Consider the following 14,812-nt stretch of genomic DNA (forward strand, 5'->3'; position numbering starts at 1 on the left):
CTATCAAATCTTGTCTTAGGTTTGATGTTCAATCGATTCATTGGATTAGTTTTGATCAATCTAATTCTGGAGTGAGTCGTCTTAGGATCTAGGAGAGACCATCATAGATTCTAAGTTTGATCTAAGAGTGATTCATCCTCTAACTAAACTCTTGGTTGGAACCCTTCGGTAAGTTAGACTCATTTGTGTCCGTTTACAAGGATCCTAGAAGGACCTCTAGCTTTGTAAACTTAAAGCATATTGGGGGCTTATCATTTGGTATCAGAGCCCTTGGTCAACATCCTTTGGCCGACTCTAGAGGTGAAATATCTTTACTTTCCGTCATTTTTTTTTCTTTTTCAATACGAGTTTATAATCAAGTCTTGCTCTCGGAGTATTAAAAAAAAAAACAAATTTAGAGGGAAAAAAAACAAATTCAGAGGAAATTTTTTTTTAAAAAAAAATCAGAAAAAAAAAGAATTTTATTCGAAGATCCAAGGGGCACACCAAAAGTTAGTGTCATTATATTGTGTGTTTTTTCAAAGTTTGCAGTTGCTGATCTTAAGGTTGAGTTGCTCTAGTTTAGATTGTGAAAAGTTGATCATTTGAATCAGTTATATCAAGTGTATAGCAAGATTGCACCAAAATTAAATCCAACCCTTACATCTTTGACCTAGTACCAAAAGCCTACCCTTGAGTGATAAACACGAGTGTCCTTGAGTGAAATCTTTTGTGAGAAGTGTGGAAAGGTCCTTGCTCCTAAATACAAAAAAAAAAAATATATATATATATCGCATGATGGAGAAGAAATTCCTGAAGTGATAGATCCAAATGTTGCTATCCTTCAAGCAATTCAAGGTATGTTGGAATTGATGAGGGAGGAAAGACAAGAAAGGAGGGCACAACAACAAAGGGAAGTACAGCCGTTTCAAGAAGATGAAGGTATGTTTGACTTAAATGCACATGAAAGACAGCTTGGAGGTAGAGGAAATGTGAGAGGGAGAGGAAGAAATAACCTCGCCAACGTAATGCAACCTAGAAGGATGGAAAGAGTGCATGAAGATAGAGATGGAGGAGTTAAACTCAAGATTCCACCTTTTACTGGAACGACGGATTCAGAGACATATCTGCAATGGGAAAGGAAGATAGAACATGTGTTTGATTGCAACACATTTAGTGAGAATAAGAAGATGAAACTTGTCATTGCCGAAGTCACCAATTATGCATCTGAATGGTATCATTATCTCAAGTCCGAGAGAAGAGGAAAGAGGAGGATCCAATAGAAACTTTGGAAGAACTCAAAGAAGCCATGAGGAAAAGGTTTGTCCCAAAACATTATGAAAGAGATTTGAAAACGAAATTACAATCTTTGGTACAAAAAGTGTTGCTGAATATTATCGAGAGATGGAGACTTTGATTGGAAGAGCAAGAATCCAAGAAGATGAGGAAGACACCATGTCTAGGTTCCTTGGAGGGTTGAATCAAGAAATTGCTCATCTTGTTGATAGAAATCCACCATATAATATGGAAGATATGTATCATTATGCTATCAAAATTGAAGCTCAATTGAAGGAAGAAAAGGAGCGCTCAAAAAGGTATGTGTCTAAAACTCACACCTTTTCAAGTTCTAATACATGGAACAAGGATGGTTTTGTGAATAGGAATGAATCAATGCAATCAAGGGGGAAATTTGTGGTTGCCCAAAAAGTGGAGACCGAGAGCTCTAATACTAAGAAGGTTGAAGCTTCAAAGGAGGTAAGAGAGAAGACTAGTTCTATTCAATGTTGGAAGTGCAAAGGGTTTGGACACATGAGTAAAGATTGTATCAATAAAAGAGTCATGGTGGTGAGAAATGGCATGATTGATTCGGAAGATGAATGTGAGGAAAATGATGCACAACTTGAGGAAGAATATGAAACACCCGTTGATGACGAGTATATTGAAGAAGGTAGTTCCATATCTCTGATTACAAGGCGGGTACTTAATGTGAAAATCAAGGAAGAGAAAATTGAAGATCAAAGGGAAAACTTGTTTCACACAAGATGTTTGATTAAAGGAAGCCCATGTAGCTTGGTGATTGATAATGGAAGTTGCACAAATGTGGTAAGTAGTTTTCTTGTAAAAAGGTTTCAACTTACTACTCGTCCACATCCAAAACCATATAAACTTCAATGGTTGACCAACAAAGGAGAATTGAAGGTAAATTCTCAAGTTCTTATTTCTTTTACTTTGGGAAGATATAAGGACGAAGTTCTTTGTGATGTTGTACATATGCATGCAGGAGATATTTTGTTAGGCCGACCTTGGCAATATGATAGAGAAGTTACATACGATGGATTGTTGAACAAGTATACCTTTACTTTGGATGGGAAGAAGTTTACTTTGCTGCCATTATCTCCATATGAAGTACATTGTGATCATTTGAAATTAGAAAAGAAAAGAAAAGAATTTGAAGAAAAGGAGAGGAGAGAAGAAAATAAGTTAAAAGAAAGAGAGAATAGTGAAGAAAGAGAGGAAGGTGAGGGGCAAAAGGTGAGTGCAAATCAAGAGAGAAAAAAAGTGATTTTGAGAAAAAAAATAAAGAATGTGAGTTTGGTTATGAGAAAAGGGGAAGTGAGAAATATGTTTTCATTCGAAGCACCAACCTTTGTACTTATGTGCAAAGGAAATTGTTTAGAAAATGAGCCTGACTCTAATGATGGTTTGCCTAGTGCTTTTAAATCTCTTTTGCAGGAATTTAATGACATGTTTCCACATGAAGATGCACCTACGGGTTTACCTCCTCTAAGAGGGATTGAGCATCAAATTGACTTCATTCCGGGTGCAACTCTTCCAAACATGGCTGCCTATAGAACCAATCCAACCGAGACTAAGGAGATCCAAAGACAAGTTGAAGAACTCATGGATAAAGGGTATATTAGAGAAAGTATGAGTCCTTGCTCAGTTCCGGTGATTTTGGTACCCAAGAAAGATGGTACATGGAGGATGTGTGTTGATTGTCGAGCTATCAATAAAATAATGGTAAAGTATCGACATCCTATTCCTCGATTAGATGACATGTTAGATGAATTGCATGGTGCTAATCTGTTTTCAAAAATAGACCTTAAAAGCGGTTATCATCAAATTCGTATGCATGTAGGAGATGCATACGAATTTATGCATGTAGGAGATGAATGGAAAACGGCTTTCAAAACAAAGTTTGGGCTTTATGAATGGCTTGTTATGCCGTTTGGCCTTACTAATGCACCAAGTACTTTTATGAGGTTAATGAATCATGTTTTGAAGGAATACATAGGAAAATTTGTGGTTGTATACTTTGATGATATCCTTGTTTACTCAAAAGGCTTGAATGATCATATTTTGCATGTTAAGACAATTTTACTCAAACTTAGAGAAGAGAAGCTTTATGCCAACTTCAAAAAGTGTAGTTTTTGTCTAGAACAAATACATTTCCTAGGGTTCATTGTTGGAAAGGATGGAGTAAAAGTTGATGAAGAAAAGGTAAAGGCTATCCGAGAATGGCCAACTCCTACCAATGCATCCGAGGTAAGATCCTTCCATGGTTTGGCTAGTTTCTATAGGAGATTTATTAAAGATTTTAGTAGCATAGCCTCACCATTAACTGAACTTGTGAAAAAGCATGTGAAATTTGAATGGAAAGAAAAGCAGGAAAATGCATTCAATGAGCTTAAAGAAAAATTGATCAAAGCACCTTGTCTTGCTTTACTAACTTTGATAAATCTTTTGAGATAGAATGTGATGCAAGTGGGATAGGTATAGGGGCTGTTTTGATGCAAGAAAAGCAACCAATCATGTTCTTTAGTGAAAAACTAAATGGAGCTCAACTAAACTACTCGACCTATGACAAGGAGCTACATGCGCTTGTGAGGGCTTTGAAAGTTTGGCAACATTACTTATGGCCAAAAGAGTTTGTTATCCACACGGATCATGAAAGCTTGAAGCATCTCAAAGGTCAAACTAAACTTAACAAGAGGCATGCGAAATGGGTGGAATTCATTGAGACATTTCCTTATGTCATCCATTACAAAAAGGGTAAGGACAATATGGTGGCCGATGCATTATCAAGAATGTATGCTTTATTCTCATCCCATAGTGCAAAAGTTCTTGGTTTTAAACACATGATTGAGTTGTACAAAATTGAGAAATCTGAATTTTATGATGTGTATGCGCAATGTTTAGAAGGGAAAAATATTCAAGATTATATTGTGTTTGATGAGATGCTTTTTAGGAAAGGAAAGCTTTGTATTCCTAAGTGTTCCATTAGAGAGTTACTTGTGAAGGAAGCTCATGGGGGAGGACTTATGGGACATTTTGGAGAATTTAAAACATATAGCATGTTGTGTGAACACTTTTATTGGCTTAAAATGAGGAAAGATGTGAACAAAGTGTGCAAGCAATGTTTCAAGTGTAAGGAGGCTAAGTCTAAGACACAACCACATGGCCTTTACACACCATTAGATGTTCCTAATGAACCATGGGTAGACATTAGCATGGATTTTGTTCTAGGATTACCAAAGACTAGAAGACATCATGATAGTATTTTTGTGGTGGTTGATAGGTTTAGTAAGATGGCTCGTTTCATTCCATGTAACAAAACCGATGATGCTACCAACATAGCTAATCTCTTCTTTAGAGAAGTGGTTAGATTGCATGGCATTCCCAAAACTATTGTTAGTGATAGGATGTTAAATTTTTAAGTCTTTTTTGGAAAGTTTTGTGGGGAAAATTGGGAACTAAGCTTCTATTTTCTACAACTTGTCACCCACAAACGGATGGGCAAACTGAGGTGGTTAATAGAACTTTGGGGGCCTTGCTTAGATCACTAATTTCTAAAAATCTTAAGTCTTGGGAAGAGACCCTACCTTTTGTGGAGTTTGCATACAATAGGGCAATTCATAGCATAACTCATTGTTCACCTTTTGAGGTTGTGTACGGTTTTAACCCTTTGACTCCTCTAGATTTATCACCTTTGCCGCCTAATATGTTTACTAGTGATGCAGCTTCTTCTAGGGTTGAATACATCAAAACTTTGCACAAAGAAATCAAAGAAAGGATTGAAAAGAAGAATCAAAAGCCAGTCACTCGCAAGAACCAAGGAAGGAAGGAATTGATTTTTAAACCGGGAGATTGGGTTTGGGTTCATCTAAGAAAGGAAAGGTTTCCGGATCAAAGGAAGTCAAAACTTCAACAACGAGGCGATGACCCTTTTCAAGTGCTTGAACGGATCAATAACAATGCATACAAGTTAGATCTACGAGGTAAGTACAATGTAAGTTCTACTTTTAATGTGGCTGACTTGACTCTTTTTGATGTAGGCAATGAAGACCTTGATTTGAGGACAAATCCTTCTAAAGAAAGGGGGGATGATGTGGATTCACTCAATAATTTATTGCATGTACCTGAAGGACCAATCACAAAGCGCAAGGCAAAGAAGATACAAGAGGCTTTCACATTGCATGTTCAAAAACTGGCAAATGCACAACGAGAAACCAAGAATTTTGAACTCAAATTCTTGTATAATGTTAGTTCAGCAAGTTAAGAAGAGCATGGAGTCAAGATGGCACGGGAAAAGTTGTGTAATTTGGAAGATGGCACGGGAAACGAAAAAAGTGTGCAGAATTTGTGAAGATGTGGCTATCCAACTTGCATCTCTTGGAATTCCATGATGTCAAGGTTGTCAAACATTACCATTATGAGGGGTGGATTACATAGCACATATTTAAGACAATTTAAAAACAATTCTATCTTTTAATTTTGAGAAATGGTTGCTCGTTTGATGTGTAATCAAGTTTTAAGTTCCTAGGTCTTATTTTCTACAATTTGCAATTAAGTGTATTTGAATGACTTTTGAGTTCCTTGGTCTATCCATGACCATTTGGCCTATAAAAATGCTTGTAATGCTTATGAAATGATACAATGAATACTAAAAAGCTTTTGCTTATTCAACCCCTTTGGTGTTGTCTTTTCTATCAAATCTTGTCTTAGGTTTGATGTTCAATCGATTCATTGGATTAGTTTTGATCAATCTAATTCTGGAGTGAGTCGTCTTAGGATCTAGGAGAGACCATCATAGATTCTAAGTTTTATCTAAGAGTGATTCATCCTCTAACTAAACTCTTGGTTGGAACCCTTCGGTAAGTTAGACTCATTTGTGTCCGTTTACAAGGATCCTAGAAGGACCTCTAGCTTTGTAAACTTAAAGCATATTGGGGGCTTATCATATATATATATATTGTTATTTATTGTAAAATTAGTTTTAATTCAAATTTTTAACTATATTTTAAAATACAAATTATACCCATTAATTTTAGATTCTTATTTTGAATCCTTACAATTATGTCACATATAATGTTTGATATGTATCTCACCCTAATTTTACTTTATAGGTCATTGTTTTATATTGCCTTCGTATAAACATCATTATCCAAATATAGTGTATTTTAATTTACTTAATTTACAACTTATAAATTTGAATTTGGGAATCACTTTACAAATAAATTGATAAATTTCATATATCTAAAAACAATAGATTTTAGTTGAACAAAAAATTTATAACTCTAATGTAATTAATCCAATAAAACAATAAATATTCCCATAAATTGTAGACCCCTAACAAAAAAGTTAAAACTATCAAGCCTGACTTAGATGCAAATCAAACGATGGCCTTTTTGGAGACGAATTCTCTTTATCTTTGTTTGATGGAACTACTTTTCCTCTTAAAGCATCTATCCATATTCCTGTTGAAACTAGCGTAATCTCTCTATGTTGTTTAGCATTTCATCTTTTCATTCTTTGTTCCCCGTCTATTGCCATATTTACCAAACATTCCTTTGTGGTATTCAACTAAAAAAAAAGAAGTCCATTAATAGGATAATGAGTTATAATTTACATATAAAGTATGAGATATGCTTACGTGTTTTAGAATAACCCTCGTTGCTGGATTATTTTCTTTGATATTTGAAAGTCTGTCCTCACTTGGCATTTTTCCTTTAATCTATAAGTTGTTGGCAAACAAGAGTTTATATTAAGTATGTTATTACCATTTTCGAAATTTTGGACTCAGATTCATATTAAGTATGTTAACCTTGGCCATTGTGGTATATCTTTAATTCTGCCAAATGTTGGTTGCACATTTTTCAACATTCTTGGGGTTGAATTCAATGAACATTGACTCTGTGCATTCTTTAATATTTCTCAGGTATTAGTTAATAGTATTATAAAAAAATTTATCATTTATATACAACCATTCACATCCTTATAAGGAATAGGTAGTCAAACCACAAATCCAACAAGTGAAATTTCAAATACCCTGTAATTGTGATCCACACATAAAACTAATAGACATCCATTATAACAATCACACACGATAACAACAAAAAAAATACATGTCACCACTGATCACAACAACCCTTTTTCACTTGGTTAGAGTTTCAAATACTCTATAATCGAGTGCTACATTTCATATGATCACAAATGAAAATTTATGATCACAGCAACCTATCTCAATCAAATACCATGTAATTGTGATCCGAACTTTTTAAATCTAATAGTCATCCATTCATTCGGTATTATACTAATCAAATATCACGCATCCATTCATTCAGTATCATGCTAATCCATTCATTTAGTATGTTAATAATGATAAATGAATCACAACATATCTCATGCAGCCATAGTTTCAAATACCATGTAATTGTGATACAAACTTCTTGCTGTGAGAATCCAAACACCCTAACGTTATAAACCATTCATGATAATAAACAAACTCTAATTACAATAACCCATTCATTAAAATCTCACGTATCCATTCATTCAATATTATACTAATCCATTCATTCAATAATATTAATAATGATAAATAAATCACAACAACACATCTCATGCAACCAGAGTTTTCCAATACCATGTAATTGTTATCCAAATTTCTTGTTGTGAGAAACCAAACACCCTGAAGTTACAAACCATTCATGAATAACAGACTCTGATCACAACAACACATTCATTAAAATCTCACACATCCATTTATTTAGTATTATACTAATCCATTCATTCAATGATATTTATAATGATAAATGAATCACAACAACTCATTTTCACTTAGCCAGAGTTACAAATACACTATAATCGACATCTACACTTCTTAAAACTAATAGTAATCATTCAGTCTCTAGAATTCAAATAGCAACTTCTCTGAAGTTACAAACCATTAATAATAACAAGCAACTTCTCTGAAGTAAAAAACCATTAATAATAAAAAATAGACAGAGTTCAAATACACATCTCTCGTAGCCATTCAGATATATAGAAATGAATCACAACAACACATCTCTCGCAAGCATAGTTTCAAATACACATCTCTCGTAGTCATAGTTTCAAATACACTATAATGACCATCATTCATTACGACAAACAATGCCAAATTGTAAATAACCCAAAGAAATATAAATATCATCGATTGTCACACACTTCCTAATATGGTCAGCCTACTCCACATAGTTAGAAGTATAGATTCAATGTATTGGATATACAAATGTCCTTAAACTAATATTCATTCAATACAAGAAACATACACACATCCAGAACTATACCGTTTTTCTTTTGTCTTCTTTTTTTCTTGATTTCTTCATATATAACACTTTCATCAATTGACTGTATCAGCGTGTTTATCTCCTCCTCAGGACCATGACCTATTACAATTATGTACATATGTTAGTTTATAATATGTATTATACACAGTTTCAACAGGTTGTACTATATTTGATTTTTTTCTTTACCTTATACGGCGAACGATTTCCATCTCCAACTGTTAGTGGTGTTCCTGATTTTGCCATTCTAGGTTGCCCACCAGCTTGCCTTCTGAAAGTTTAGGTTCGACTTCCATCCATGAGCTCTTTTCCGTCTTTGTCTTCATCTTCATCCCTTTTTCCAAGCACCATTAGATTGCTTGAATCCAAGTTCAAATCTTCAACGTCATCTTCTTCTTGGTCCTATTCCACCCTGTCAAGGTGCTCTTCAAACGCCCTTGCTTTCTGCATAACAAATACATACCAAATACAATGTATTTGTTAAGATTCTGTTACATGCACACAAATTATTGAAGTCTACAGTACATGTTTACCATAAATTCATTGGTGTCTTAGGCACTCGAAGAACTAGGTTGTTGGCTCCTTATTGCTTCTATTATTCCATTCATATTCTGTCCTAATTCTTCAAATCGAGTATTCATTTTCAATTCTATAGATTTAAGAAAATAAAAAATACCCTTCATACTTTTCTCCATCTTCTCTTGGTTCTTCTTAATCTTTTCTACCATTCTCGTCAGACCATCAATCTGACTTGTAGAGGGCATGCCTCTATTCAGCGAAACATGGGCTACGTGGTCAGAATTTTGGGTCTTTCGAAGCTCATCTTTTGCTTATTTGAGTATATCTTTTTCTACCTCGAGGAATGGTGTAAAGTATGGCATTCCCACTTCATTTGGTATGGCGAGCATGAGGGACACTTCAAGCTGTTTAAAAAAGAAACAAAATACTTTATAAATATTAAAATTGTTATGAATATCAAAACTCCTACAAATTACCAGATTTACATACCATTGGCGAATCGAAGACCTTTTATTTTAGATCCTTCCATTTGGGTTGTGTGTCGACTGTCCAATTTATAATCCTAGGGACTTCATTTGAAATCCTCGTTGCAAAGTAGTTAGGCGGGGTACTCAATGTTGGGATTACCTTGTAAGCCCAAGCAAGAATAGAAAAAATAAACCCTCCCATCGAAATCCTCATTTGCCCCTTGCTACAACGACTCTATTCATAAACTCTACTAAGAGTTCAAAAGCAACTCTACCCCATGGGTACCCATAAAAAAGTTCATCATCATCTACTACAATAATGTGATCCCACTCTATACTTAGACTTTCTTGCCTAGGGATAAAAAAACTCTCTAGAAAGTACAATTTGGCCATTTTAACATATCTTCATCGGTGCCACCAGTGCTTATGTTGAACATAATGTTCAAGTACTGCCTCGTCACAGTTTTAAGGTGTTCAAAATATACTCCTTTTAGCAGCCAACCCCCTTTATATCCTCTTGGTTAATATTAGGAATCTCATGGCAGGTTATAAAGGCAAACTCTCTCAACCCAAACTTCAGAACTCTCCCTCCTATTAGAAAATGAAACTGACTAGTCGATTTGGGTTTTCACATTTGTTGAATAAGGTGCAATAACAATTGGGAGGACTGGTTTGTTATGGAGAAGTTTAGAAAGTGCCCAAATATCCCCTCTCTAAACCTATTAATCAACCTATCTACAAGATTTTCTTTAATTTTATCTACTATTGTGCTCTTTATGTGTAAATTGATCTTTAAAGGCTCGTTTCTCCTTTCAGAGCACATTAAGTAGACCAATTCCTAACATTGATGTAAAAAAACTATCGTTAACCACACATATATTTATCACTTTCAATTGATTAACACTAAAGATATACTAAACAAGGTCATTGTAATTACCACAACTGAATCTCAGACAATTTATAGAATTGAATACACTGTAAATATATTCAATGTAACATAACATGATTTACATTCATAATACACAAATATAGTGTAGTTAGCTGTACTACATACATGAGAATTCAAAACATATAGTGTAATGTAATTACCATACTTCAAAACATACGATAAAAAACATAACATGAGTTACATTCAACATACAAACTACGTAAAACTCCGCATATGTTCACAATACATATGTTGACTTCTGGAATTCAAATACATTCAACATACAAACATAAATTGAATACACTGTCAATATAAAATACCATACTCCACATTCAGAACATTATTTACATTCACTACTAGAAAAAGACCCTTTCTTGACGGTTGATTTTTTCTTTTCTTGACGGTTTCTTGAAAAACCGTCAAGAAAGGGGCGGTTTAATGAAAAAACCGTCAAGAATTTTGATTAAAAGGCGGAGGGGAGGCAATTTACAGAATTCTTGACAGTTTTGAAACGTCAAGTAATATGCAATGTTTCCTTGACGTTTTGGAACCGTCAAGTTGTTTATTTTACATTTTTGACATTTTTAAAACGTCAAGAATTATCATGAGTTTGATATTCTTGACGTTTTTTTAAAACGTCAAATGTATATATTTATCCTTGACGTTTTAAAACTGTCAAGAAATGTCGTTAAATTCTTGACGTTTTAAAACGTCAAAAAATTTCATTTTCAAATTTATTGATATTTCTTGACGTTTTAAAAACGTCAAGAATGTTTTTAAAAAAAAACCTATTTTTTAAAAAATATATTATTATTTTATTATTATTTTATATTATTTTTTAAATTTTTTAAAATTTATTATTATTATTAAATTTATTTATCTAAAAAAACCCTAGAGGCTTCGCGTGGCTTTCATTCTTCTTCTTCCTCATCGCGAAAGGCCACCGCCTCGCGCCATTCACCTCCGTATCACCTCCGCGTCTCTTCGACGACGACGAAACCTTCGACGACGAAACCTTCGACGACGAAACCTTCGACGACGAAACCTTCGACGACGACGACGACCACCGCCGTATCACCTCCGCGTCTCTTCCGATTCAACGACAGCAGCTTCGACTACAACCGCCGCGTCTCTTCCGACGACAACCGCCTGACGACAACCGCCGCATCACCTCATTCATCGACGACTACCCAGCCGTAAGTCATTTTATCATAGTTTTGATTTCTGAGTTTGAGTTCAAAATTGAAGTTACTTGGCTGCCATGGTTCTGATTTCTGAGTTCAAAATTGAAGTCATTTTATCATAGTTTTGATTTCTGAGTTTGAGTTCAAAATTGAAGTGACTTTGCTGCCATGGTTTTGATTTCTGAGTTCAAAATTGAAGTCATTTTATCATAGTTTTGATTTCTGAGTTTTGATTTTGAGTTCATAGTTCATTTTATCATACTCATTTTTTCATTTTATCACAGTTTTGGAAGGATTTGAAAGAGAGAAGAAGAAAAATGATATGGATGAATTGAGATAATATAAACAGAATAACAAAGAAAAGGGAATGAATGCTGTGATTTCTCTTTTTTTTGGTCGAAAGAAAAAGGTTGTTTATAGAAAAACCAAAACATAAAAATGAAAATGGAGAATTTGAATTAAAGGTGAAAGAAATAAACCGTGTCTTCTTTTGGAGTTTTATATAATCTAACACAAGCCAAAAATCTAAGCATTATGTTGGAGACCACATTTCTTGAATCTTATAATAACCAATCCAACCAATTGAAAATTTTTGAGTTGGTCCAAATTCTCTAAACTCAAATAAACCTTTGCACAAAGTATAGATACAAGAATGGGCCATGGTCCAAAAATGCTGAAGTTTTATAAAAAGAAAAAAGGAAAAAAGAAAAAAGTAAATGCAAGTTCTACCTCTCATACTCGAAAGTTGGGTTTGGAACTAGTTAAAAGTGGTTAAACAACAATAATTTAAAATTTGAGTATAGTTGAAAGTAGTTAAAAGAAAATAATTGGGATGATAATAATAAAGATGATGACGAATGAATATGGTTTTTTTTTTTTTTTATTTGTTTTACTCTGCCTTCTTTTTCCTGATGAAGATGAGAAGGATGGGGAGATTTATAAATGGACGAGGGGATGGAGGATTTGTGAAGATTAAGGTTGTTGAAGTGTTTGGGCTGGGCTGGGCTGGCCATGTTCTATTATATATTAGTATGGTAGTGTAGGCAATAGAGAAGAGATGTTTGTTTGTACCTATATGTGGCAATAACAAAGAAAAGGGAATGAAAGATTTATTTGAATTTTTTGTTACAAAGAGACTGCAAAATTAAGAGAAGTGTACTCAAATTACAAAGGTCTCTTAAGTAACTTGTATTCTTTTTGTTAGTAGAAGTTGCTAAAATCTTGTATTTCTTGTATTCTTTCATATGAATTTCTTTCATATTATGAATTTCTTGTATTCTTTCATATATCTCCACAAGACTTTTTGAACTAATTTAATTTACTTTAAATGATTGTTGTTTGTTGTAAGTTTGTTGTTTGTTTCTTGTAAATGATTGCATAAAAAGTTGTAAGTTTGTTGTTTGTTTCTTGTAAATGGTTGCATAAAAAGTTGTAAGTTTGTTGTTTGTTTCTTGTAAATGGTTGCATAAAAAGTTGTAACTAGGATTCTTGTACGAATTTGTCATAGGAGGGGGGGGAGGGGAGGGTGTTGTTTGTTTCTTGTAAATAGTTGCATAAAAAGTTGGGGGGGGGGGGGGGGGCAGGGGGTTGTTTGTTTCTTGTAAATGGTTGCATAAAAAGTTGTAAGTTTGTTGTTTGTTTCTTGTAAATGGTTGCATAAAAAGTTGTAAGTTTGTTGTTTGTTTCTTGTAAGTTTGTTGTTTGTTTCTTGTAAATGGTATGTAATCCACTATTAAACTCGAATGTCTAATATTGTACGTCTTACTGAATTTGGATGTTCTTGAATTAGGAGAGGGACTTAATAAAAATGCCTACAGAAGTTGTATGTGAATCGACATCAACTTTGCCATTAGCGTTGAAGTCGATTCTCAGATATGCTGAGAAGGTAATGGAGAAAGATTCCAGCATCACTTTTTCACTACCTGCTGACCTTTTTGGCGTTAGTCGAAAGACTTCTGTGCTTATGTAGGGGGTTGCCATATGAAAGTTTATGGATTGGGGATGATATACTTTTGGGCTAGGTTAGTTAAATAGATAATGTTTAGTTCAATTCTTGGAAATCTGTTGAAATTGTTTATATATATATATATTGGTTTTGTAAATGATATATGAATATGATGCAAAGTTTTGGAAATGATATTGAATGGATGATGTTTAGTTGCCATTTGATGTATATTTGTTGTTTATATGTAGTTGAATTTTTGGACCAATGGGAGCATAATACAGGAAGAATAATATAAAATAAATTACAATTAAAAAAATGAAAAGTTGCTTGACGGTTTTCAAATGTCATTAACAATATATTTCTTGATGGCTTGCAAATGTCATAAATAACAAAATTCTTGACGGTTCTAAAATGTCATTAAAAAGCACTCTTGACGGTTCCAAATGTCATGGCAAAGAGTACTCTTGACGGTTATTAAATGTCATGAAAAATGAACTCTTGACGGTTTGTAAATGTCATGAAAATTGAATACTTGACGGTTTTAAAATGTCATGAAAAATTTACTCTTGACGGTTTTGAAATGTCATGAATAATCGTATTCTTGACGGTTTTCGGACTTCATCATCTCATTCTTGACGGTTTAAAACAGTCATAAAAACGTATTCTCTTGACGGCTCTCAACTGTCATGAAAAATTGAATACTTGACGGTTAAAAAGTGTCAACGATATCAATTCTTGACACTTTTTACAACCGTCAAGAAAATGGCCTTTCTTGACACTGGATTCAACGACGGTTTTGAAAACGTCAAGAATACTCATTCTTGACAGTTTAAAACCGTCAAGAGAGTCAGTTTTTGTAGTAGTGATTCATAATACACAAATACAGTGTAATTAATTGCGCCACATACATGAAAATTCAAAACATATAGTGTAATGTAATTATCGTACTTCAAAATATTCTTTAAAAAACATAATATGAGTTACATTCAACATACAAACTACATAAAACTCCACATAGGTTCAGAACATATGTTGACTTCTGGAATTCAAATACACTCAACATACAAACTCCACATATGTTGACTTCTAGAATTCAAAACATATGTTAAAAAAAATAACATTAGTTACATTCCAATACCATACTCCACATTCAAAACATGAGTTACATTCAGAACACGAGTTAC

The 14,812-nt window shown here is 33.8% G+C and overlaps 1 protein-coding gene across 1 annotated transcript; it reads left to right on the plus strand.

Annotated features, from left to right (window-relative positions):
* Nucleotides 1–1,210: 1,210 nt before the first annotated feature.
* Nucleotides 1,211–13,856, plus strand: LOC127150398 (uncharacterized). Its single transcript, XM_051088106.1, is given in 10 exon segments — nt 1,211–1,355; nt 1,358–2,301; nt 2,713–2,968; nt 3,437–3,703; nt 3,706–4,100; nt 4,239–4,677; nt 4,680–4,991; nt 5,127–5,514; nt 11,395–11,695; nt 13,473–13,856. Coding segments are annotated over 10 exon segments (3,627 nt in total). The 3' UTR covers nt 13,653–13,856.
* Nucleotides 13,857–14,812: the final 956 nt, after the last annotated feature.

This window comes from Cucumis melo, chromosome 7, assembly GCF_025177605.1.
Source record: "Cucumis melo cultivar AY chromosome 7, USDA_Cmelo_AY_1.0, whole genome shotgun sequence".
Taxonomy (NCBI): domain Eukaryota; kingdom Viridiplantae; phylum Streptophyta; class Magnoliopsida; order Cucurbitales; family Cucurbitaceae; genus Cucumis; species Cucumis melo.